The sequence below is a fragment of the Momordica charantia genome (assembly GCF_013281855.1).
Source record: "Momordica charantia cultivar OHB3-1 chromosome 11 unlocalized genomic scaffold, Mcharantia_2.0 BLBB01000011.1, whole genome shotgun sequence".
NCBI classification, from domain to species: Eukaryota; Viridiplantae; Streptophyta; class Magnoliopsida; order Cucurbitales; family Cucurbitaceae; genus Momordica; species Momordica charantia.
Genome location: NW_028275159.1, coordinates 19,138,348 through 19,163,551, shown reverse-complemented (window position 1 = coordinate 19,163,551; position 25,204 = coordinate 19,138,348). Strand labels below are relative to the sequence as shown.

Genomic DNA, 25,204 nt, shown 5'->3' with positions numbered 1-25,204 from the left:
AACTAACAGATCAGAAACATTCTTTTGGATGCGATTACAAGTATTCGATTTTGAATGAATAAAGATCCAGAAGTATCGCGCTGTTGATTCTTCGATAAAATTAATACATACATGCAAAAGTTGCAACAATATTCACAAATTTCCACTTACAAAAGGAAAAAAATGAAGCAGCCTGATGAAGAGTAAAAGTTACACTACAGAAGCTATGCAACAAAGGCTGCCCCAGATTCCTTGAATATGGCAATGTTGTAACTGGAATACAGTAAATTCCATCCACAACATAGAGAACACAACTAACAAAATGCCATCCAAACTACTCATCTGAGCCAGAGGCTTCTCTTCTTTGTGGACATTCATCAACATCCTGCAGCTCATCCTCACTGAACATGCTTCCATCACTTGAATCAGAAAGCAGACCAACGTCATCGTCAGTAAACATGTCTGCCTTACGTCGCTTCCTAATATCCTTTATACCTTTTCCTTGAAGAGACAATCTTCTTTTTCGAGTGTTCCTCTTGCGCTTTGGAAACTCTTCTTTCTGGGACTCAAGGCCTTTACCTTCTATAACCTTCACCGTTCTCCCTTTACCGTATTCACTATCCTCAGATTCTTCAACGTCAAATTTACGCCTTTTCCTACTTGAATTTGTCTGGCATTGAAAAATGTTTCAAAATAAGATAATCCCTTATTAGATACTATGCTACCCAACTGGAATACATAACTGAATAAGACACTTTTTTTTAAAGCAAACTGAACAAAACTTCACCAAATAATATTTCAAATATATATCAGAATCCTAATTTGACATCCATTGTATGAGGCAATAATCAATATAAATTCCCAAAGCTGATTTTCATGGTGAACCATGTCAGGCATCTAATGCTTCCATATCTCAAGAGGCATCTTATTTTTTATTATTATGGGTGGTGGGGGAACCAAAGTGTGGATGTAAGGTATTCCCTTACTAATTGATAATCAAAATATCGAAATGGCCCTTGGCCTACACAGACTCAACCGATCAACCGATTCGAGAGGGTTGAGAGCTCTCCAAGTCTATTGGATTACAACAATCATCAAAAGCATAAACATCTAAACAGCCGACACAAAACTATATAAGGACTAAGCTAACCCGGCACTAACCACATAAGGTTAACTAACCCTCCTCAGGGGATTTTACCCCTTTACCCTTTCAAACATAAGTATTCACTATTGGTGGCCTCACACTACCCCGGGGTGAAAGACACCTTGTCCTCAAGGTGGAAATTCGGAAACTGGTGCTGAATAGTAGTGAGGGGCTCACATGTGGCTTCATGCTCTGGTAACTGTTGCCATTCAATCAACAGCTCCCACTCGCCGTTGTCCGGGTTCTTCCGCACCGCCATAACATCCACCGATTCTACCACCCATTCGAAGTTCTCCGAGAGGTTGGGAGGGTGGGCTTGAACTATTGAATCTGTTCCGATGGCCTTCTTCAGTTGAGAAATGTGGAATACTGGGTGAATGGTAGCTTCAGATGGTAGTTCCAGCTTGTACGCCACTCATCAGGACCAAAATACTTCGGGGTTAGTTTCTCGCAGCGGCGGCGAGCTAATATTTGTTGGCGGTAGGGCCTGATTTTGAGGTAGACCCAATCACCCTCAGTGAATTCGACATGCCTACGATGCTGATCAGCAAACATCTTCATTCGGTTTTGGGCTGTCGTGAGATGTTCCTTCAAGGTCAGCAAGGTCTGATCTCGTGCAATATTTGATGTTCCAATGTAACGTTGGGTGTCTGCTTGTCGCCATACGAGATGAGAGGGGGTGGGGGTCGTCCATAAACAATGTGGAATGGGGTAGTGTTCTCCGAAATATGATAGGAGGTATTATACCAATACTCAGCCCATGGCACCCAGTTACTCCATTGCTTCGGGCTTTCATTACAGAAATAGCGCAAGTAAGTCTCGAGGCACTTATTGACGATCTCTGTTTGGTCGTCCGACTGTGGATGGTAGGTCGTGCTACGATTCAATCGGGTATCCTGCAGGCGAAATAGCTCGATCCAGAAGTAGCTGATAAAAATCTTGTCGCGATCTGAAACAATGGATTTCTAAAATCCGTGAAGCCGAACGATTTCTTTTACAAACACTGCTGCAATAGTTTTGGCTGAAAAAGGGTGGCTGACAGGGATAAAATGGCCGTATTTACTGAGACGGTCGACTACCACTAGGATGGTATCGTAGCCCGCTGACTTCGGAAGGCCTTCAATGAAGTCCATCGATATGTCTTGCCATATACGATCCAGGATTGGTAAGGTTGGAGAAGGCCCGTGGGAGATACAGCCATGCTCTTATTCCGCTGACAAGTTGGGCAGCCCTCCACATGGCGTTTGGCGTCTTGTTTCATACCCGGCCAATACAGCTCACTGGTCAACCGCTTATAGTACGAAGAAACCCCAAGTGACACCCGAAGACAGAATCATGGTATGTGTGTAGAGGGTGGAGTTTTTTGAAAGAACCAAACGCCCTTTATAGTTCAACATACCTTGATCGAGGAAGAACTTCAGTACACTATCTTCATCCTCTTGTAATTTCTGAATAATCAGAATTAAGTCAGGTCCTGTTCGACTTTTGCCTTAATAGCTTCCACATCGAGAATGGCAGGGGCGGTCAGAGCGTTGATTTCAATGGTGGGAGGCATTCGGGAGAGGGCGTCGACTGCCTTGTTCTCAACCCCTCGACGGTACTATATTTCGAAATTATACCCCAACAACTTCAACACCCAACGCTAGTATTACGGGGGCGTGACCCTCTGTTCTAAGAGGTATTTTAATGCCGATTGGTCCATACGAACTATGAACTTCTAACCCAATAGGTAAGGTCGCCAACGTTGCACTGTTAAAATGACTACCATCAACTCACGTTTGTATATCGATTTCAATTGTGCCTGGGGAATAAGTTCTTACTAAAAAAGCGATACGGCGTTGGTGTTGCGATAGGATCGCACCTAGCACTGTCCCGAACGCATCTGTTTCAATCACGAACGGCTGTAAAAAATCTGGCAAAGGTAAGACTGGGAGTGTAATCGTAGCATGCTTCAATTTGTTGAAGGCCGTCGTGGCATCATCGAACCATTCAAAGGCGTCCTTCTTCAGCAATTGTGTCAGAGGAGCAGCAATTGTCCCATAGTCAGCCACAAAGCAACGGTAATACCCCGTCAAGCCTAGAAAACCTCTGAGGTCCTTGATGTTAGTCGGAATCGACCATTGGATCATTGCCTGAACCTTCTCGGGGTCAGCTTCGACTCCTTTGGATGATACCCAATGCCCAAGCAAATCCATCCGTGTTTGAGCAAAACGGCACTTTTTCTGATTGGCATAGAGTTGGTTCTCTCGCAGAAGATCGAACACAATCGCTAGATGGCGTAAGTGAGATTCCATGTCCTGGCTGGAAATCAAAATTTCATCAAAGAAAACGAGAATGAACCTGCGTAGGAACGACCGGAATATACAGTTCAGTAGGAACTGCTTGTGCTAGAATGCCAATCTATTGGAAAGCAGTGGTGGACAAAATGCATAAGAGACTAGAAAATGGAGATCTTTGTTGCTATCAAAGGGGGGTCGATTAACTCTACCACAAGCAGTTCTGAACAGCATCCCGATCTATTTTTTTTCAATCCTAAAAGCTCCTAAGTCGGTGATCTCGACCATGGAGAAACTCATGCGAGACTTCATTTGGAATGGTGGAAGATTTAGACCAATTGGAAATCTTGTGAAATGGTCATGGACTGCCTTGTCTCACAAACAGGGGGGTCTCGGTATTGGCTCCCTTGGATTAAGGAATAAAGCTCTCCTTATGAAATGGCTTTGGCGCTTTGCAATGGAAAAAAATAGTTTTTGGAGGAAGGTGATAGCTTCCATTTATGGGGAGGATTCACATGGTTGGACGCCTTTGCCTTTGCAAGGGTCTTCTATTGGAAGACCTTGGATAGATATACAGAACAACCTAGAGGTCTTCACAAAGCTCACTTTTTTTAAAGTTTCAAGGGGGGACTCAATGAGATTTTGGGAGGATAGATGGATTGTTCCTTCTCCCCTTTCTTCTTTGTTCCTTTGTTCCCGATTATTACCGCCTTTCCACTAAAAAGAACCATTCTGTGGCAGCTTGCTAGGTTACCGAGTCTTCAACTTGGGATATCAGGTTGAGAAGGAATCTTTTTGATAGGGAGATCGATAGATGGGCTTCTTTCACTGACAAATTAGGAGGTATGGTTCCGGGCCAAGGCAGGGATCGTTTATGGTGGAAGGCTGATAGTAAAGGTCGTTTTACAGCGAAATCAGTTTTTATAGCTTTGACAGCTCCCTCCCCTAAATTGAACACGACCACAGCTTCTATGATATGGAATTTTAGGGTTCCAAAAAAGGTGAAATTTTTCCTATGGACTATCTTTTATAGGAGCACAAACACAGCCGAGAGAATACGAAGAAAGCTCCCCCATTGGGCGCTCTCCCCTTCGGTTTGTGGTCTCTGCCTAAGAAATTCAGATTCGGTGGATCATATTTTCATCCACTGTTTTTTTGCCACTCGGGCTTGGAACTATATGGCTTCGCTTTTGGATTTCTCCTTCTGTCTTCCTAAACATATAGATGACTTCATAGCGGAAGGATTTGGTGGGGTGGTGCTCAAAGGCAAAGCTGCGATCCTATGGCAGTGTGCAGCGAGGACTCGGAGGCATCTTTGGAAAGAGAGAAATAGTAGACTTTTTTAGGACAAATCTGTCCCTTTAGATTCTTTTTGTGTGAATACAAAGCATACAGCTTCTTGGTGGGCCACAATCCACAAGAAGGCTTGGAAACAACAGTCTTTTTTTGATTTCACAGGATTGGAAGAATGCGATTGTATAGTTCTCTTTGGGGAGGGTTCTCTCTACCATCCGCCATTAGGTTGTTCTCGCCTTTTTGGGCTCTTTTGATTTGAATGCATTCTCTTTGTTTCTTATCAAAAAATAAAAAATAAAAAGAAGGGCCTGAAAGGTAGATGGTGCTTTTGTAAGCCCGAACGGCTTTACCAAGAATTCGTAGTGTCCTTCGTGTGTTCTGAAAGCTTTTTTCTCTACGTCTTGGTCATGAACCCGTATCTGGTGATATCCCAACCACAGATCAATTTTCAAATATACGGCTGATCTGTGTAGATCATCAAGGAGTTCCTCTACGAATGGGGTGGTAAATTTATTCGGTGTTGTGGCGCTGTTCAGAGCTCGATAATCGACACAAAATCGCCAGCTACCGTCCTTTTTCTTGACTAACAACACTGGGCTAGCATAGGGGCCGGTACTGGGTTTTATAAGGCCGGCACGAAGTATCTTGCTAATTAACCTTTCAATTTCATTTTTTTGACAGTACAGGTACCTGTATGGTCGAACATTGACCGGAGGATGCCCTTCCACCAACTGGATGCAGTGGTCTATGTCGCGCTATGGGGGTAGGCCAGTTGGATCATGGACGACAGAACGATACTCGATCAGCAACCTTTCCACCTCCGGGGGTAGCACACTAGGGGGCGTGGAATTTGGTTCCTCTATCGCTCTATATGCACTAGTTAGGGCTCTAAATTCCACCCAGAACCCTTGGTCACTTGCTTCCCAATTTTCTTGATAAGCGTTTGAGTGATACCTCCACTTTTGTTAGTGTCAGATCACCCTTAAGGATCACCCTTCTGCTTCCATTACGGAAAATCATTGTCAGGCGCCCCCAATCGACTTCCATTGACCCTAGAGTAGAAAGTTATTGCATTCCCAAGACAATCAAGAGGCAAAAAATCTTCATTTACAGTATGTTCTTGGAGCTTCAACATTACCCCCTTGCGAAATAACCCGCCCTTCCACGGCCACTCCCGTTCCCATGATGACTCTGTAGTTTAGCGTGTCTGCTGTCAGCAGGTTTAGGGTTTTGACCAACTTCTGAGCAATTAAATTGTGTGTCGCACCACAATCCATCAGCACTACTACCTCGGTCTGGTTAATTTCTCCTTTTAACTTCATCGTACCCAGCATCGAGAACCCGACCACCGTATTTAGAGACAACTCTACTATCTCTCCGACCTCCTCCGTTGGTTCTGTTCCTCCTTCGACATCCCCACCTTCTGACCTGTTGATTTCATCGTCATGAGCCATGAGGACCCGAAGTTCCTGATTCTTACAGCGATGACCCACTGAATATTTTCCGTCGCAGCGAAAACACAGCCCCTTTTCCTTGCACGAGAGATATTCCGTTTCCGACAACCTTTTGAAATTATGATCCTTGCGCGATGTAGGTGAAAATGATACTCCTGTCGTCTTGCTTGGTAGGGTTATAAGTCGAGTTGTTGGATTAGGGTTAGGATTTGCGATTTTAGTAGGAGTATGTTTGGGGTGGGTTTTGTGGACCTGTGGTTGGGTCGCCGTAGGACTGCATTGCTATATTTCGGTCCTCCACTAATTGGGCCGCCCTCATAGTTTGCTTAAGCCCAGGAACCTCTCTACTCAAGACCTCAGCCCTAATCAACGGATGAAGACCGTTCGTAAACGTGCTCTCCAAGACTTCGTCAGTCAACCCTCGTACCGGAGCTGCCCACTCTTCGAACGTTCGATGATACTCCGCCACCGTTCCCTCTTGCCGAATAGACAGGAATCTAGCACACAAACTTCCTTCTTTTGTCGGCCGGAAACGCACGAAAATTCTGATTTTCAGTTCGTCCCAACTTTTAAAATCATGTTCTCTCGACTCCCACCTGTACCACGATATTGTCACTCCTTCGAAGCTGATTACAGCCACGGTTACCTTCTCTATATCTCTATATCGATCAGGCCGTGTATCTCAAAGTATTTCTCGGCTCGAAACAACCATCCATCTAGGTCGTCCCCTGAAAAGATTGGCATCTCGACTTTTTTAAACTTGATTCGGTCGTATGCTCCTTTCTCGCCCTTTTATGGGTTCGTCTTTCCCCCGGAAGAGCCTCCTTGTTCTTCACCTTCGTCGCAGAACTTCCTTTCTTGGCTCAAACTTTCACCATTGCCAGACATGGCCGTACGTGTCTTGACTCCGGATATCTCGAAAACCAGAATCGCAACCGCCTTCCCTTGTTCCTCCATCTGTTGCGACATTTTAACCAACATCTCCTTTATCCCTTCCATCTCCTCATTTTGTTCGCAACGTTCTTCCAACTTCCTTTGCATCATTTTTGTTGATTTCCCGGGATGTAAGGCTCTGATACCAATTTGTAAGGTATTCCCTTACTAATTGATAATAAAAATATCGAAATGGCTCTTGGCCTACACAGACTCAACCGATTCGAGAGGGTTGAGAGCTCTCCAAGTCTATTGGATTACAACAATCATCAAAAGCATAAGCATCTAAACAGCCCACACAAAACTATATAAGGACTAAGCTAACCCAGCACTAACCACATAAGGTTAACTAACCCTCCCCAGGGGATTTTACCCCTTTGCCCTTTCTAACATAAGTATTCACTGTTGGTGGCCTCATAGTGGACTAGGTTACTTGCTCCTTAATTGATCTTATAAAAATTATGATCTGATCTTACATTATTTAAAAATTAAATAACTAGTACGATACTAATGAACCAACTTATAGCAAGCATGAGCACAACTAAGTGATAATAACATCTACTCCTTTCCTTTAGATCGAAGGTTCAAACCCCCACACCCCACATTTGTTGTAATAAAAAAACCAACTTATGACAACAATTAGAATTTCCCATCCATTTCTAAGACATCCCCATACCCCACATATGTTTATAAACTTTTTAATCAACTAGCACTCACAAATTCATTTGATCTCTCGTTGGTATTCAAAAATTTATTCCATTGAAATTCTGTGTAACCACCTAAATTACAATTCATCGACTTCCAATGTGGAAGTAGATAAAGAAGAAGTTTGTAAAAACATGTTGGAGGCGTATAGGTAACCTGGAGTTGAGAAGTTGAACCAATATTTAGTGTTACTTATTTCAGACTATATAATTAATGCCAATCTCATGGCTACATAAACCCCACTACTTATGAAAGGTACTAACTTTTACAAATCTAATAAGAAACAAGTTTGTTGATAAACTAAATTATAAGGGAGGGGGGAGCAAAAGCTCCCAGAAAGACTAAAAGGAATTACAAAAGAAAATAGCAACTAGTGTAAAGACAGGCTATTATGATGCATGTCCAGAAACTTCTATAGTTCAAAAAAGAGAGAAAAAAAAAACAAAAAAAAAAACACAAACAAACAAACAAACTTCTATTATTTCCTTTATTTCGAGCTCACAAAGGAAGGCTCTTATGATGCCCTTATGATGTTCTACCAATGAAACAAAGGGTTGTTTTGTCTTTGAATGTGTGGTTACTAAAAAATGAAAAGAGCGTTTCAAACATCTAAGGGGGAAAGTCCATCCGGGGGAAGTCCATCCAATTAGTAAGACGACACTAGTGGATGAAGAGGTAATTAAGGGCTCGTTTGGTAACGTTCCTATTTCTTGTTTCTGTTTCTTTATTTTTAATGAAGAAAAATGTGTTAGCATGGTTTCAACCTCCAAGAATTCAAGTATGATAAAACAATGTTTTTATTTATGTTTTGGAACAAATTGGAAATGGGAACAAGAAAAGAGAAACTTGTTTTGATTGTTCCTAAAATTTCTATACAATCATGAGAATGTTCCCAAAAATGGAGAAACAAGAAACAAAGTTAGTTGTAAAATACTTTGATTTCTTAAGAAAATTAGAAACGAGAAACAAGAAACGGGAATGTTACCAAACGGGCCCTAAGTGACTCACTTTCCGTCTTAATCTAGCAGATACTTATGAGGGTAACAGAGGGAGACCTCTTTGAAATCTGTCATCACGTCATGGGTATAATGCCCCCAGCAGAAAATCTTTCTTGTTATGATATTTATCTTTTAATAGAGTTATTATATTAGCTCTAGGATGGTGTAAATGCTTCTACTCTCCTTTCAATAGTTACACACTAAACGACCTTGCCACAAATTGGAAGGCGTTCTTGTAACTTACCCTCATGGCCTTCTGTATATTTCATATCATCAATGAAATACTCGTTTCTTACCAAAAAGAGCAAAAAAGAAGATATTTATCTTTACCAACCCAATGGCAACTTAGAATCAATAAAAGAGCACCTTTGTGAAGATTTACATTTAGGAGGGACTTCACGCTATGTTAGGCCAACGGACTCCCATTTTTCACAATGGTGATGATATTATTCACTTTGGGCTTGAGCCCACGAATTTATTTTTAGTTTCACCCAAAAGACCTATACTAAGCGAAACATCCTTTTCTTATACTATGGATCTTTCCCTCGTTGTTTGCTTTCTTAACCATTCTCCCATAAAATAAAAAGACCACCAAGTCTTTCCACAAATAGTCATCAATCAATTTAGAAGTTTCCTCTTATCCAAGTCAACTCTTCTTCTTTAGAGCAAATATGTCTGAAAGTGCTCAATAGCAGATTACATTATGTGATAACCAATATTGACCATTGTTGCATCTTGAAAATCCTCCCCTCGAACAAATATCTATTGGACCTCCCTCCAACAATATTCCAATCAGAGCACGTAACTACTTAATGTTCAACATCTTAGAATTTATCTCCAATTGCATCAGGCTATGGTTCTGAAATGTTGTTTTAGGATTATATCTTTAAACATACAAAACTGGGGTATCCCAATTTGAGATCAATATTAGAAAAAACATTTGAATCATGTAACTCATCTAAAAATTCCTCTAGAACAGGAGTTGGGAACTTAATTTCGTATCATGGCAAAATTAAGCACATGGTAGTCGATGCAAAATCCCCAACTTCCATCATTTTTCTTTACTAATAATAGGACTAGAAAATGGGTAGTTTATGGGGCAGATAAGCCACAACACTTTGTGTACAAGCTATTCAATCTCGTTCTTTTATATACATGGGTACTGATATGATCCTACATTGATGGTTTGAGTATCTTCTATAAGCTAAATAGGATGGTCCATGGCTCGTTCCATTGAGAAGGTAGCCAGAATAATAAATATCACTTCAAACTCTTGTAATAACACATAGTGAGCAGTATGTTATCATCAACACTTGAAAAGGCAACATTAGCCAATTCAACCTCAATTATCACCTATTTCAACTCTATTAAGAATCCTTAATTATCTGGGCTGTCCCATGAGCACAATTTCAACGAGGTGGCAATCCTAGAAAGTTCCAAGTCCTCCTAATACAACTTCATCAAGCCCATTCTGAATGCATAATTAATTTGCGCCAGTTGACTGCCATACCTCCCACACTGTGTGTAATCAAGGCCTACAAAATGCACCTTCTACCTTTCAGTCCTTGATGAATGACTTATTGTGACCTTTCCTTCATAAGTTTGCACTCGTATTTTCTTTTTATGATATCTTAATTTATCGTCCTCTCTTCAACATTACAGGGACCATTTGACCACTGTCTTACAAGTCCTAAGTCAGAACCAATTAGTGGCTAATGCCAAGAAGTTTCAATTTGCTCTTCCTCAAATTGAATACTTATATTGTATCAGGTCGAGGGGTGGGCTGGATCCGCAGAAATAGTTAGGTTCTTGTATTTGGGATCCTAACAGATGGGTACTAATGTTGATAGTTCTGTCACCACATCATTCTGTTCCCATTAATAGAAGTAGAGGATTTAAAAATTTTCTTACTGGAACAATGTTACAGACAACAACTAGCAATGGCTCGAAGACAAATCAGATCATACCTTTGGACCACGGTCAACCAATCGAGCCCACTCATGTCGGTTTCTTAGACAATCAAGAACAGCTTGTGAATGACTTGAATAAGCATAGCGCTCTCCATTGTGCTTCCTCAAGTTATGCCAGTGCTGCAAAGAAAAGTAGCACAGTGGGCAATTGCACCCAAAAAATAAAAAGCAAAGAAATTTCTTCTATAATACACCAACAGAGAAGCAAATAGGGAAGAAACCATACTGGCAATACGGCATTACATAGTTCTTCATAAGTCATGCGCCTTCCTTTGCTCATAATCTCATTAATCAAGCCTACATAGAAATAAAATGAGAATACGAGACAAAGATATTCAAAATTATAAAATGTAATTAACTTTATGAAACGAGCAGAACATTTTCATATATACAGTTCAGTTTACAATACACATACCAGGTAAAGTGTGATGAACAGGACCTTCTCCAACCATGCCTGTGTCATCATCAGACGTGTTTCTTGGCGAATTCCGTATAGATGAATTATTATGATCATTTGCTTCCATTGATGAAGATGGGCCACTGCTTGCAGTATTTGTAGCATAAGTTGAAAATACATTTTTCTTAAGAGCATTCAATCTTGTTGGAGATCCATTTTCTTCCCTCTTAGATGCATCAGCAGAATTACTTGTCTCTTGCCTTCTCTGATCAGGAGAAGACAGAACTTCATCAGTTCTTTTAACTTCATCATCGGGCTCGCGGGAACTGCGAAATGCATCTCTTGAGGTGTCCTTGTTTTTCATTCTAGAAGCCTATAAAATATATAACCACAAATATCATAAAGATAACTCTTAGAACCAACACATTCGCATATCACAAAATAGAACTAATTGGTACACATCATATTCATACAAAGGAAATATGATATTTTACCGAAGCATGGTCTCTTCCCCTAGAAGAAGAAGTACGCTTTATTAGCATGCTCGTGGCATTTGGCGAACCCAACTGTGGTGAGCTGCCTGTGTGACGCAATCGGGGTACACGAGGTACTCTAGGTGAACTATTGAGTTCTTGATGTAAAAGGAAGGCAAGCTGCCAGAAGTAAAAATAATTATAAATATGTAAAGTAATATCAAAACGCCCATTAACATATTCAATGAAGAAATTAAAAAAATTTAAAAACCTCTTCATCACTCAGCGCAGCTGCTGGATTTGTAGTTGTTGGAGGATACATGGTTGTTGCGTGACGCTGATTAACCTTAGATGGAGGATGAAAGTTCGTCTGGTTAGGCTTGTCACCTCTTTGAGGCAAAGATGAGCCTGAAATCTTGTTTTGTGCATTCAAACCCTTATGATTGAGATGTGACTCAATGGACTCACTGTCACCTGAACTATCTGGTACATTATGTACCAAAGATGTTTTAACAGTTGAGAGTACAACAGAATCTTTTATATGCAAAGCGGTTTTTTTTGAAACGGGATCTTGCAAGTCTCTGACAGAGTATGATGAATTGGTAGCAGCATTTGAGCACTCGTTTGGATGCTCTTTAACTCTTCTCCGAGTCAGTTTATCCCTTTCTTCATCTCTGTCAACATCTTTTGAAGAACATTCTTTCCTACTGCCACCACAACTTCCAGAGACTGCCTCATGTTTGGCGGCTGTACCTTCTAGGTTTTCAGGATCTGTAGGTGTTAAGTCATTGGATATAGATGCTTTGGAAACTATAACATTTGACGATGCAGGGGAAGATTTTCCAGCACATACCACTGTTTTGTGTTGATCAGGTAATACATGATGGTGTAAAACCATTCCACCTGACTTTGATGGCTTTTCAGCAGCAAATTCAGAGCCATTTTGGGGTTTCAAAGAATTTATATGCATTGCTGTGCTACCTTCAGGCCAGTCCCATTCCTGTTTAAACTCACATGGATTACTACATAGTTCATCAGCCTTTTCAAGGCGATAATTGCTAGCAGCTTCAGAACTTCTGTTGTGTTCTTCTGCCACATGGCCACCCAATTGCGAACTGCATTCTGCACCAGAAATAACCTTAAAACTTCCAGCCATGCGATCATTACATTTCTGCAGCTCTACAGCATCTACATGTGAAGAAGACTGGAAGTTCAAAGCTCCTCCAGACACATCATGTTGCTTATCCATTTTCAATTTGACATCTGTATGCAATGAATCTATCGAATTGCCACAATTAACATCTTGAATCTGATCATCCTTGATTTCATGTCCAGTGAGAGTTATAGCTTCAAAAGAAGGCTTCACAACATTCCTAGAAAATCCTGCAACACCCTCGTCTGAATTTTCAAGAGCTTTACCACCTCCCTGAAGTTCAATAAGTACGATTGAGAATTGCAACACATTGAAAAGTGTAATGCAGAAAGACACAATTCCCCCCCCCCCCCCCTTCCCCAAAAGAATTTAAAGTGTAATGAAATAAATAAAATAGATAGACAAGGTAAATAGCTTAGCGCAGGCATAAATTTCTTATAAGATTGACCATTCTTCTGGGAGACTTTTAGGGTGCATTCTTGCAACAGATCATGTCCGTCTATAATGGTGGAGGTGTTGCTACAATCGCCCTTTTGGCCAAGGAGGGCCTGCAAGCTACTTTTTTATTTCTATCTTACTGAACATAACAGAACATTTGGCTTTGGAAGCATAGGAGAAGTTTTGGACTTTGGAAAGGTTACCTTGGGGGAGGTGCGAGCTTTTGCTAGGTTAATGCCACTCTTTAGGTTTCTTAGAAGTTAGAACTCAAGGACACAGATGTACAACCAATGGAACATATCTATTATTCAAGTAAGATCATGTCCCTCTTTAGGTTTCTATAACCAAAGAATTTTGTAATTATCCATTCTCTTATTGTGAACAACCGCAGCCCTTTTTCGTAACTTTTTTTAGTTGATTTCCTGAGTATAGGCTCCTTTTATTTTAGACTCTCTTTTCTGTATTGCCTCTCATTTAATGAAAGCTTGGTTTCCCCCTTTTTTTAAAAAAAAAAAGAAATCCAACATAATTTTTGAAAAATTCAATAACTATTGTAATTATCTTCTTTATTTTTCCCTTTTTTTAGAACTCAAGGACATAGTTGTACGACCTATAGAATAGATCTTGTTCAAGTAAGACGTTATTTTTTCCTTCTTTTTCAGAATAATATATCATGAATTGGTAAAGACATGATAATTTCAAGGGAGGAGGACAAAGAACCAACCCTGACCCCAGGATAATGACTAGGGATATTACAAAAAGCTCTCCATATTTGAGTGAAGACCAAGAGTACAGAATAACTACAACTCCTTGGCATTATAACTACCTAAGCAAGTATAAGATACTACAAACTCCATGGCATTAGAAAGACACCCAAGAGAAACAAAAAAAAAAAACAAACAAAAAAACTTTATATAGCACAACTCTAAGGCCTCCTCTATATGACAGTAAAATTTCCCCCATACCCCTTAAAGGAGAGTTACAATCATGAAATAAGCAGATAACTATGGAATTTTTGTCAGGGAAAGGCCCATAGAACATTTGAGAAATACAATTCTCGACCAAAAGGGTAGACTAACACACCTGTTTCATGACATTTCCAACATCTTTCTTAGCAAATAGGGATGGTGCATCACCCTCAATTTTGGTGGAATTCTCAACTGCTAGAGCAACTTGAACTCCATTTTCTTCCTTCGGTTGAACTGCATTGACACTATTGTTTTTAGATATCGCAGAAGAAAAGATATCAGGAGAGAGCTCAGAACTGTGTTTAGGATTCTCGTGATTTTTATTTGCTACATCGTGGGCATCTGATGAAGATTCTCGAACCACCATTTCCCTTGAATTCTTGTTCCTAGGATTTTCACTATCAGCCTTGAAGTACTTCAAATCTCTGTCTTGATAAAATGTCGATTGTTTTTCATCATTCATCGATGTAAACACTAGTAATAACAACAGAAAGAAAAAATTGTGCTTGACGTGAAAAACTGAAAACACTTGCCAGATAATAATTTAAGATATCAATTAAGAAAGTGCGAAAATAAAATACCTATTTTAGAGGCATGATCAATTCTCTTCTTAATGTTGGTCACCTTATCAGAGGGTGTAGACTTCATCTTCCCAGATTGATCTTTCGATACCAAATAATCTTCTTTTTTACACTTACCAGAATGTAGTATGAGAGGTCTTAGAAAGCTTCTCTCCCTCACGCCATTTTCAGCACACCTATTCAAATCTTCACTTGCACCCTGCTTTTCATTCAAAAACTCATTTCTGTCATCCCCAACTTTGCTTCTCATACCAATCAAAGCTGCCACAGGGGTAGCCAATACATTGTCCTTAGACAAAGAGAAAAGAACACCAGCACCTTTATCAGCAGGATTCTCGTTTTTTTCATTATCTACAGTATTACTCTGGTCCTCATCCCAACAGGGGAACTCCCGGTACTGAAAGCTAAATTTCTTCGGAACATACCCAGTGCAATTCCACAACTTCGGAGTCAATAACGATGACAACTCCGTAAACAAAGCAGGGTCACCACCTGGAATGCCATGAACATGAACCCTTTCCTCGATCGGTATGTCGGTCCAAAGCCTAAACGGGCGCTGGGGTGGCCCGTTACACACATATGTACTCTCCATACTCATGGTTTTGGTAGGAAGTTCAACCAGCAACTGGGCAACCTCAGTCTCCTCACAATCGTTCCTCTCGTTCTTGCCCTTACACTTGTCGCAAACAAAAATATCATCCCCCTTCACGTAGCGCGAACACCTTGTGTGCACCCAGACGCCACATTCATCGCAGTTAACCATTTCTTCCCCATCATCAAAATTGACGCCACAGATGCAATCCACCGTCCACGAACCATTGACCCAATCGTCTGGAGGGTCCATACTCTGAAGGCGATTAGACTGCCCCTTCATCCCTATTCCAATGGCGAACTGCCCTAATCGCCCAGAATCTCCAAAACGATAAAAGTTTTGAAAAAAGTGAAAACCCTAATTCAAATTACCGATTTGAGGAGAACAATTACGAAACCCAGAGTGCAAAATTTTACTAAAAACCTTCCAATATGAGCCGAAAACAGATCGATGTCGTTCAACTGGGTGCGCACCTGGAAATTACTGAACAATTACGATCATGATGACAAAGGAAGGCAAGATTTATGCGGTCGACGAGCGGAAGAAGCTGAAATTTGTAGTATGTCAGTGGAAGCGAGTATGGCGAAGAAGGCTTCTCTGCAGAAACGGGGGGAGTAAACGAAGAGGTTCGATGGATAAACCCGAATCGATGGAAGCAGCAAAAATATCCTCGGGAGATGTAGGATGCACAATTTGGGAAATTGGAGGGTAATTTGGGATAACAGTTTTTTTTTTTTTTGGGGGGATAACAGTTCATACTAGTAATATTAGTAAAAAATGTCCTTTTTTAATTTTATGATCAATATAAGGGGTACTCAAAATTTGTTAGTACAGGCTGGGCGGGAACTCAATACATTCTGGTTGGTCGGATATAGATGTCTTTAACTCTCTTAGTTATGTTCAAATTGGCATGTGGGACTCAAACTTAATGTATATATTGAGTCATATTCAAATTAGCAAAATGTTATAAAACTTATATGTACATTTATTTGTTGATTTATGTTTTCTTACCGTAGATTTTGAGATTAATATATCTAGTAGTATATTTATAGACAAAGTTTTTATTTTATTTTATGCATTGTTATTTTTATAAATAAAAAACGGTGAAAAATATATTAATATGTGTCAAGTTATTATTTTTATGTGCTGTATTTTACTTATGCACAAATTTCAAGTAATTGATGTATTTCAATTTTTTTAGTCATACCATCCGGATCAATAAGTGATGACAATTATCAAAACGTCGATTTTATTAGATAAACATAGAGAATAAAAAAATTGGTGAGGTAGACGTTGAGAGATAAAATAGTCAAATTATATTAAATTCATTTTCTATTTAATTAATTTGTATATTTTTAAACTTTAAAATAAAACTATGAAATTCCCACGTGGATTGTTGACCATAGCTAAACTATAAATATACATTTTTTTTTGCCAAAGCGAACATAGTTCCACAATAATTGGCAAAATATATCCAACTAAGAGGTTGTGAGTTCGATACTCACCTCACGTGTTGTGCTATTCTCATACTTTGTACTATGTTTGAGAATACTTTTGGTTAAATATATCAAATAGGCCACAGCTTTTATGTTTTTTTTTCCAATTTGATCTTTAATATTTATCAAATTTACTTTCCATGTATTGAAAAATCTCACCATTTCATAAAGAAATGTGTTAAAATTCATTAAGATGAATTTAATGTGTCATTCAATTATTGTTTAATTAACATTTAGATGGATGAGCATGCAACTTAGACATACCGCACGTGAAACAAAATATGAATTTTGTTAACTTACGAGTGGGTTAAGTTTTAGGTGTCAAGTAGCATTCGAGTGACATGCTCACATGTCTAAATATGTTAATAAAACAATAATATGATGATGCATCAACTTATCGTTAACAAAATTTAATAGTTTTTTATACCTCAACCCAATTGAAAACTTTTAATACAATTTGTGAGTAACATGTGCGCTGTCATGAAATGTATCATTTTATTACTATTACATTATCATTCAAATAAAAGTCTATCTCTCATTTCGACTAATTTTTTCTCTCTTTATAAATAATCTCTCCATCTCTCCATCTCTTCGAATTTCTTTTATCTCCAAATCTCCACCCTCTAAATTTCTCTAATTTCTATCTCTTTTTAAATACCTTTCTCAATCTTACAAATTCTAAATAAATGATAATTTGAGTAAGAAATTTGGATGGATGGAGGGAAAAAAAAGTCAATGATTAAATGAAAAAGAAAATAATGAAAGGATTAAGAGAGATAAATATTTTTTCCTCTTTTGCGTTTCTTGTTTCTAAATTCTTAGAAATAAAAACAAATACGTGTAGTAAACATTTACGTTTTCTGGTTCTTAAAAAAAATAAATAGAAACAAAAATATGTTTGATTACTGTTTCCGCTTCCATCCTTGTCAACGACTCTGTTTAGTTTCACTTCTGTTTGTTTGGTAAAATATGTGTTTAGTTCCACTTATGTTTGTTTGGCAAAATATGTCTAGCTCTATATACAAGTGTTTTGTTTAACTCTATTTGGTAACATTTTTTATCTGAGTATAAATATGTTTGATAATATGTTGGATATGTCTTAATTCAAATAAGATATTTCTTTTAGTTAAAATAAAATTGAATGTATATAATATAAAATGATATAATATATGTTCGAAGAATTTTTATTCATTAAAAAAATATAATTTACAATATAATTTATATATATATAAAAATATAAATTATTAGCTTTAAATAAAGAACTAAGTTTTTAAAGTATTTTAAATTTAAAAACAAATATAATAAATTAAATAAAGAATAAATTTTCAAAATATTTTAAATTTATGAAATGGAAGAATAAATTTTCAAAATATTTTAAATTTATGAAATGGAAAATACAATAACTTAAGAATAAAATAAAAAAAATTAGTTAAATAAATAGAAAATAAAAAATAAATAGAAAAACATGGGAATCCAACCTGAAAGTGAAATATGGGGGGATGTTTGTGAACCTTGATTAATAATAGAAAGATTTCAAACGATTTCTTTGAAGTCAACGCGTGAAGGTGGGGATTGTTTTGACAATTCATTCCAATGATAACGTTGTTGGTTATAATTTTTTTAGAAACATAAGTGTTTTATAACTATTTATGTTTTTTATTTGTAATTTTTCAAAATGTTTTCAAAGTTACGTAGAGAATTATTTTTGGTTCCCATTTTCAATATTTTTAAAAGATAAATAAATGCATTATTTTATCACTTTTGACTTATAAAATGTATAATAAATATTAAAAATAAATTAACATAAATAATTCGAATATTTGATTTAAAACAAATAAAGTTTCATTTAAAAATTTTACTTTCTTAATTTAAAATTTTAGAGAACGGAAAACAAGAAATCGCTACCAAACATGTTTCTACATTCTTTCTCAAAAGAAAAACTCAAGCTATTTTTATTCATTAAAAGCAAGAAACAAGAAATACAGACACAAAAACAAAAAATAAGAAATAAGCCATGAAAGTATTATCAAACGGACCTTAAACGTGTCAATGAGAAGTTATTCCATAGTAACTCTGGAGAAAAGTTGTCCACTCCACCACAGTTCAATTATTTTCTTTCAAGATCGAGATGCATATTCAACCCAACAAAATGCATTATAGTTCAAATATACATCACAATCTCCTTTTTGAGTAGCAACCAAAAAAAGAAAACAATCATCAATGTCATTCTTCACTCTCATTTGGGATTCAGAACAAGATAATTGCCTCAATGATACAGGAACAATGAGCAGCAGCTTTTCCTAATTCTACAAACGAAATTCACATAATTTAAAGGCTCTGAAGCAGTTTGAGAGTCTCGCCGATATGCTTTTCAGGTTGGAACTGGTTATTGTATATGAGCTGCACAACTCCATTCTTGTCTAGAACATAAGTCTCTCTTCCTGGTAATGCTCCAAAGAGATCTGCAGGAACTCCCCATTCTTTCCTCACTTTGTTACCCTCATCACTGAGCAACGTGAATGGAAGTCTGTATTTCTTTGCAAAAGCCTACATTTCGAAAGCAAAGATGAAGCTCAATTTAAGTAAAGGCTGCCCCAAACCGGAATGATAGGGTTGGTTTCAATTATGTCCCTATCGTTTGAAACTCTTAGGTATGATTAGTTCACCAATGAACCCACCAAATGGGGAGGAAATGATAATTCAAGAGTTCGAACACAGGAACTACTGCTCTTATACTATCTTAAAACTGATTAAATCACCAATGAACTCAAAAGTTTAAGCTGCGGATCAGAGTAAATTTAATCTAACAAGCGCTTTCTAAACAAAACTCTTCAATCATCAATGAGATCACTCGCACTGGCATTTGTCTACAATAGCACAATTGTCTTCTCCTTTATGGTATGCAGGGTGAGTTGTTACTATTTCTTGACAATTTTCAATTCCTAATCCTTCTTTTTGTTCATTGAATGTGGGAGGGAGGCCATTTTTTGTCGTCCCTTGATCGTAAGAGGTAGGAAAAGTAAAGAAAATTAATACCTATTTACCTATACTTGTTCCTCAGGTAACAAATGGTTTTTCTAGACAACTTAAAAACTTGAGGATTGAGATGAAACTTTTCAAACAACAAGGGGATAATTTGTTTCTTTTTCTTCTTTCTCCAATTTTTTTTTTATAATTGGGAGTAGGAGTTTTGCTCCCATACACCAAAGGGCACTTGTGCCCATCCCAAGGCCCGGACTTGGGAGACATCAAAGCAAGCTAGTATGACCAAAAGATCTCAAGTCTTTGCCAACCGAGCAACAATAAGAGCATGATTGAAACCAACGCTATAATTTAGAGGTAGTTTATATAGTTTCACGTTGAATATATAATGTTGCCCTTGGACAGAATTCAGTTTGCTACATAAATTTTGATTTAAGGGTGTTTCAGATAGAGATAAAAGCTTGTTTATTAGTTACCTTGTGTGATGATGAATCATCCCCACTAATGCCCACAACTTCCGCTCCTGCTTTCTTAAACTTCTCATAAGAATCTCTGAAAGCACAGGCCTGCAGAAATCTCAATTTCCCATTAGGAATAATGCCTCCTTATTTGTTCTACAACAGGCTTCTGTTCTGCCATCAATGCCGACTATGCTTTTGTCATGATCAAATGTACTTTCTACTCAAAATCGTTATGTTTGGAAATGATTCATAAGTATTCATATAAAAAGTAAAAAACACTCGGGAATGTTTGAAAAAAGTACATTTGCCACGCCTAGAGCACTCCTCATTGAAAGTATTTTATAAGTAGTTTTAGAAAAAGTCAAAAGTACTTGTAGAGTGCTTTTGAGCTAAGTGATCATCAAGGAAGCAATTAAAAGAACTTTAAGAGTAGAACCAAATGTCAAAATGGATTTTTTACGAAACTGCTTATGACCAGAGCATTTTTCTTAAAATAATTTATTTTAAAAGTACTCTTAACCATACCATTAAAATGGCTTGTGAGAAAGCACTTTAAAAGTACTTTTGACCCAACAAAAAAACTTATTAGGAAAGTATTTTAAACGTGTAGAACTAAACATTAGAATAATTGGCCACTAAATATTTTTTACAATTCCAAACATGCGGACTTAACTTATTAGATACAACATTGAAAGTTTAAAATAACGCTCACAAAATTATTTACCGACCGACCGAACTTATTTCTGCCGAAATCACTAGTTTCAAAGCACCCTCAAACGCACCAGTAAATGTGTCAGCAACAAATTCCACAAGCACTCATTTCTTGACAGCATAGTAGAAGAAGAGTACCTGTTTGGTGCAACCAGGAGTCTCATCAGCAGGGTAGAAATACACAACCACCGGCTTCCCTTTGAATTTAGAGAGGCTCACATTCTTCCCATCCTGATCTTTCAAGGTGAAGGCAGGAGGAGCTTGGCCCTTTTTCACCTGCCCAACAAAAAGCCATAAGTAACCAACTAAAAGAAATTACACACAAAATCGTAAGAGCAGAACGCGATTTACCTTGGAAGAGATGGTAAATTTGAATGAAGAAGAAGAAGAAGAAGAAGAAGAAGCAGAAGGGGAAATGTGGTGAGAAAGCTGGAGGCCATGAAAATGGGAGCGGAAGGGTTTGTGGAGAAAAGGGGGTTTGTGGGAAGATGACGATGAAGATGGGAGGCGAAAAGGGAGAGAAGACAGGGAAGTGATTTGGGCGGAACTCATTGGAGAGAAATGAAATTGAGGGTAAAAATTTGAAGGGGTTTTCGAGAAATGTGCTCAAATTGAGATTGAAATTGAAATCCCCTGTTGGTGTTGTGTTCTTGTTCTTCTTATCTTGGTGGGTGGTGGATGAAACTCAGAGATGGCCTGAAAATTTGATGGGTGGAGATTCTGGATGGATTTCATTTCATCTTCCCCATTTTTTGGATTGGACCCCACCCTATTAAATCAACTTCTCATTAGAAGTAACAAAAAAGAAAAAAAATCTCATTTGTTACTCTTTAATTTGAGAAATCAATTAGAAATCTAATGGAGAAAAAAATCTATAAAAATGGTTGAAATTAATGATGAAATATTAAAATTCAATCTTTCTTGGAGGCGGAGATCCAGTATTGTAAGGAATTTGATCGTAAGGAATTTCAAAGAAATTCTTTCAATAAAGATGTGAATTAGGAATGATTGATCACGAAATCTGAATCGGAGATTGAATTTTGAAATACCTAAGAACAATACATTTTTGTTACCACGAGATATATTGGCAGCTGCAGATCATTTGATTGGACTTAAATTTGGAGTGAGTACACTTGACGGATTCATTTTGTAGCGAATCTCTTACAAGATCAATTCAGATTGGCTCTAGTTCGTGAAAATTGAAAACCGACACAAGATTGCAAATGCCTAGATTTAGTTATAAAAAAAAAAATCGAGAGTCCATGAATCTCGGGCCTGGAGTTGCATGAATCCAAGCTAGAAATTGCATAATCCGAACTGAGATTGCATTTTTATACTATCCCAATCCAGGATTGTACTATTCCAACCCATGATAACAAAATCAATCAATTTAGATATGTTCACATAATTTGTTCGTACGTTTGTGTTTCTAACACAAAAAATAGGTCATAAAAAAATTATTTATATAAAAAAGTAAAAGAACTTTTACGAAGAAGACCAATTTGAATATCTGAATTGAAAGAAATATAAGAGTTTTGAAATTTCATTTAATTTAAATGTTTGGAGTAGCATCATTTACATACGTTTGACATATAGAAAAATCATAAAAATGAATATTATTACATTTTACTTTACATTATGTAACATTATTTACCTTCTTGATAATATTTTAAACTTAAAAAAATTTGGGTACGTTTCATAATTTTATTTTCTCGTAGTGGTCAACCGTAACTCTTATTTTGCGCATAAATTGTAAGTTATTTTTTCTTTTACAAAGTAGATTTTTTTATTCTATCAAATAAATTAAGTCTTGTTTTGAGAGAATATTTTATTTTCAAGAACACAGGAGCATATTGATATCCATCTATTGAGCTTGAGTCTTTTTTTTTAATTTTTCTTCCCTCATCTCTTTTTAGGATGGCAAAAAAACCCGCCTGATCCGAGATATCCAATTCGATCGGATCATGGAATTTCCGATTTTCGAGGGACGGGGTCAAACTAGGGGTCCTAATTGGGGTCCCCAACGGGAATGGAAAAGGTCTCCCCGGCCCGTTTAATATTTTATTAGTTTTTTTTTATTTTTATTTATAATAATATTAATATATATTAATTATAATAAATACTTTTATTTTTTTTTAAAGTCCATTTACTTTTTTTTTTCTTTTACTTCTAACACTCATAAAATAAAAATAAAAAATATTCGTCGAGGACGGGTTTTCCGTGGTTTCACCCCACCCCATTGTCATCCCTATGACTCTTTAGTATCATACCCAAGTTTTTTATATCTTTTCATTAAAAAAGAAATAAAACGATAAGATTTTTTTTGTAAAATAGAATCATTTATGTTCTATCTACGTACTAGAAATAAAAAAGAAAATGAACCGAAAGAATGTTTTTTGGAAATAAAATATAAATATATTCTAAATAAAAAAATACACTAATTATAAAAAGAATATAAAAAAAAGGAAAAATACACTTTTAGTCCTGAGGTTTGGAGTAGGTGTTAGTTTGATCTCTAAAGTTTCAAAATAAACACTTTTGGTCCGAAGTAGGTATCTATTTGGTCCCTGAAATTTCAAAATAGACATTTTTTATCCCTATAATTTGAAAAAGTGTTCTAAATGGTCCATGAGCATTCTTTGACCGTTAGTGGACTTAACGGAATAATGACATGGTAAAAATTTTTCCTACGACATAAAATTAATTTTTGAGATTTAGAGTTTCAAAAGTCTTTGTAACTTATTACCCTCTACTGCTATAAAAATAGACTTTCCCCATCTTGATATGTTGGTGGCATATTCAAATTGCAAAAGATGCATATTCATCAAGTTACACGGGATACACGACATATTAGTATTTAATTAATTAAACACTTTTTGATGTATTAACTCATATGATTTTTTTTAACATAAAAAATATGGGCTTGTAATTGATCTACATTTTAAACAAATATTACAAATAAAATTGCTCATAATAAACATATTCTAAATAAAAAAATACACTAATTATAAAAAGAACATAAAAAAAAGGGAAAAATACACTTTTGGAGGTTTGGAGTAGGTGTTAGTTTGATAGGTATCTATTTGGTCCATGAAATTTCAAAATAGACATTTTTGATCCATATAGTTTGAAAAATAGACATTTTTGATCCCTACTTTCTCATACATACATGTATGATTAGAATATGAAAACATTCACTAATAACAATAATTTGAAGTCAAAGGGAGTATAGCTCAGCGATAATTGACATATATCTCCAACCAAGAGGTTGTGAGTTCGATTATCCACCCCACGTGTTGTACTAAAAAAATTAATTAAATAAATAACAATAATTTGAAAAATTAGAATGTAAAAAAAATTTTGGATTTATTTCTAAATATTAGTTAAAAATTTATGATTTGCTTAGTTGAGTTTTATCAGCAATGAATATTAACTAATAAATGCCACTCATTCCTATTTTAAAAGTTTCCTCAAAAAATAATAAATAATAAATCATATTTTAAAAGTGTACTTAAAAAAATTTACTATTTAAAAATGATAATGACTTGGAAAAAGTTAAGTCTATTTACATTTTGATTGTATACTTGTTAGTTCTTTTTTCTAATAACATATTTATCCAGCTTTTAGATTTACTAGTGACCAAATCTAATCTCATCTCTCGTTCTAAATACTATCTCTCAATCTTTAACCCCCTCTACTTTTCCATAATTTTTTTATCTCTTTTCAATTACTATTTATCCATCTTTACAATTTCCAAATAAATTTAAATAAATAATAATTTGAGCGAGGAATTTAAATTTAAATAAATGATAATTTGAACGAGGAATTTGGATAGGTGGAGGAAAAAAAAGTCTAAAATAAATTAGAAATAAAACCAATGAAATGACCAAGATTCAAAATGTTGATGATGGAAATGTCGAGGTCCCAATGGACATGTTGATGAGCATGTCAATGTCGACGGATATTTCGGGAAAAATCATAGAAATTGTGGATATTGATGCAGATTTTTTGAATTAGTAAATATAACTTTAATTGTAGCTTAATTGGATTATAATTGATCACTTTTAACATCATATATAAATATATAAGTAATATACTTGTGGAAATGTCGTCGCGATGCCGATGTTGAAAATTTGATGATTTGAGTGAATTAGATATATGTTTGAAAATTATATAAATTTGATTGGAAGGTTGAAA

The 25,204-nt window shown here is 36.7% G+C and overlaps 2 protein-coding genes across 3 annotated transcripts; both read right to left on the bottom strand.

The window, feature by feature from the left end:
• Positions 1-63: 63 nt before the first annotated feature.
• On the bottom strand, positions 64-16,056 carry LOC111022980 (RING/FYVE/PHD zinc finger superfamily protein). 2 transcript variants are annotated; one of them, XM_022300313.2, is made up of 8 exons: positions 14,766-16,056; positions 14,300-14,613; positions 11,897-13,051; positions 11,647-11,805; positions 11,171-11,525; positions 10,982-11,052; positions 10,753-10,875; positions 64-649 (listed from the first exon to the last, which is right to left on the bottom strand). In XM_022300313.2, the coding sequence occupies exons 1-8, from the start codon at positions 15,637-15,639 to the stop codon at positions 314-316; spliced, it is 3,387 nt and encodes a 1,128-aa protein (XP_022156005.1). In that variant the 5' UTR covers positions 15,640-16,056; the 3' UTR covers positions 64-313. The 2 variants fall into 2 exon arrangements, with proteins under 2 accessions (XP_022156005.1, XP_022156004.1); XM_022300312.2 differs by having other exon boundaries at positions 14,300-14,658; positions 14,766-16,055.
• Positions 16,057-18,982: 2,926 nt separating this feature from the next.
• PRXQ (Thioredoxin superfamily protein) lies at positions 18,983-21,728 on the bottom strand. Its single transcript, XM_022300311.2, has 4 exons — positions 21,359-21,728; positions 21,146-21,283; positions 20,312-20,401; positions 18,983-19,400 (listed from the first exon to the last, which is right to left on the bottom strand). Exons 1-4 carry the CDS (start codon positions 21,557-21,559, stop codon positions 19,182-19,184), a joined length of 648 nt encoding a protein of 215 aa, XP_022156003.1. The 5' UTR covers positions 21,560-21,728; the 3' UTR covers positions 18,983-19,181.
• Positions 21,729-25,204: the final 3,476 nt, after the last annotated feature.

Excerpts from the sequence above, each read along its gene's own strand:
- LOC111022980 (XM_022300312.2), bottom strand. The coding sequence starts at position 15,639 with ATGAAGGGGCAGTCTAATCGCCTTCAGAGTATGGACCCTCCAGACGAT. Across the intron at positions 11,526-11,646 it reads GGGGAAGAGACCATGCTTCG|GCTTCTAGAATGAAAAACAA; the intron begins GTAAAATATCAT and ends TATATTTTATAG. Across the intron at positions 10,876-10,981 it reads TATGTAATGCCGTATTGCCA|CACTGGCATAACTTGAGGAA; the intron begins GTATGGTTTCTT and ends TTTTCTTTGCAG.
- PRXQ (XM_022300311.2), bottom strand. The coding sequence starts at position 21,559 with ATGAGTTCCGCCCAAATCACTTCCCTGTCTTCTCTCCCTTTTCGCCTC. Across the intron at positions 21,284-21,358 it reads AATTTACCATCTCTTCCAAG|GTGAAAAAGGGCCAAGCTCC; the intron begins GTAAATCGCGTT and ends TTTGTTGGGCAG. Across the intron at positions 19,401-20,311 it reads ATGATTCATCATCACACAAG|GCTTTTGCAAAGAAATACAG; the intron begins GTAACTAATAAA and ends TTCGAAATGTAG.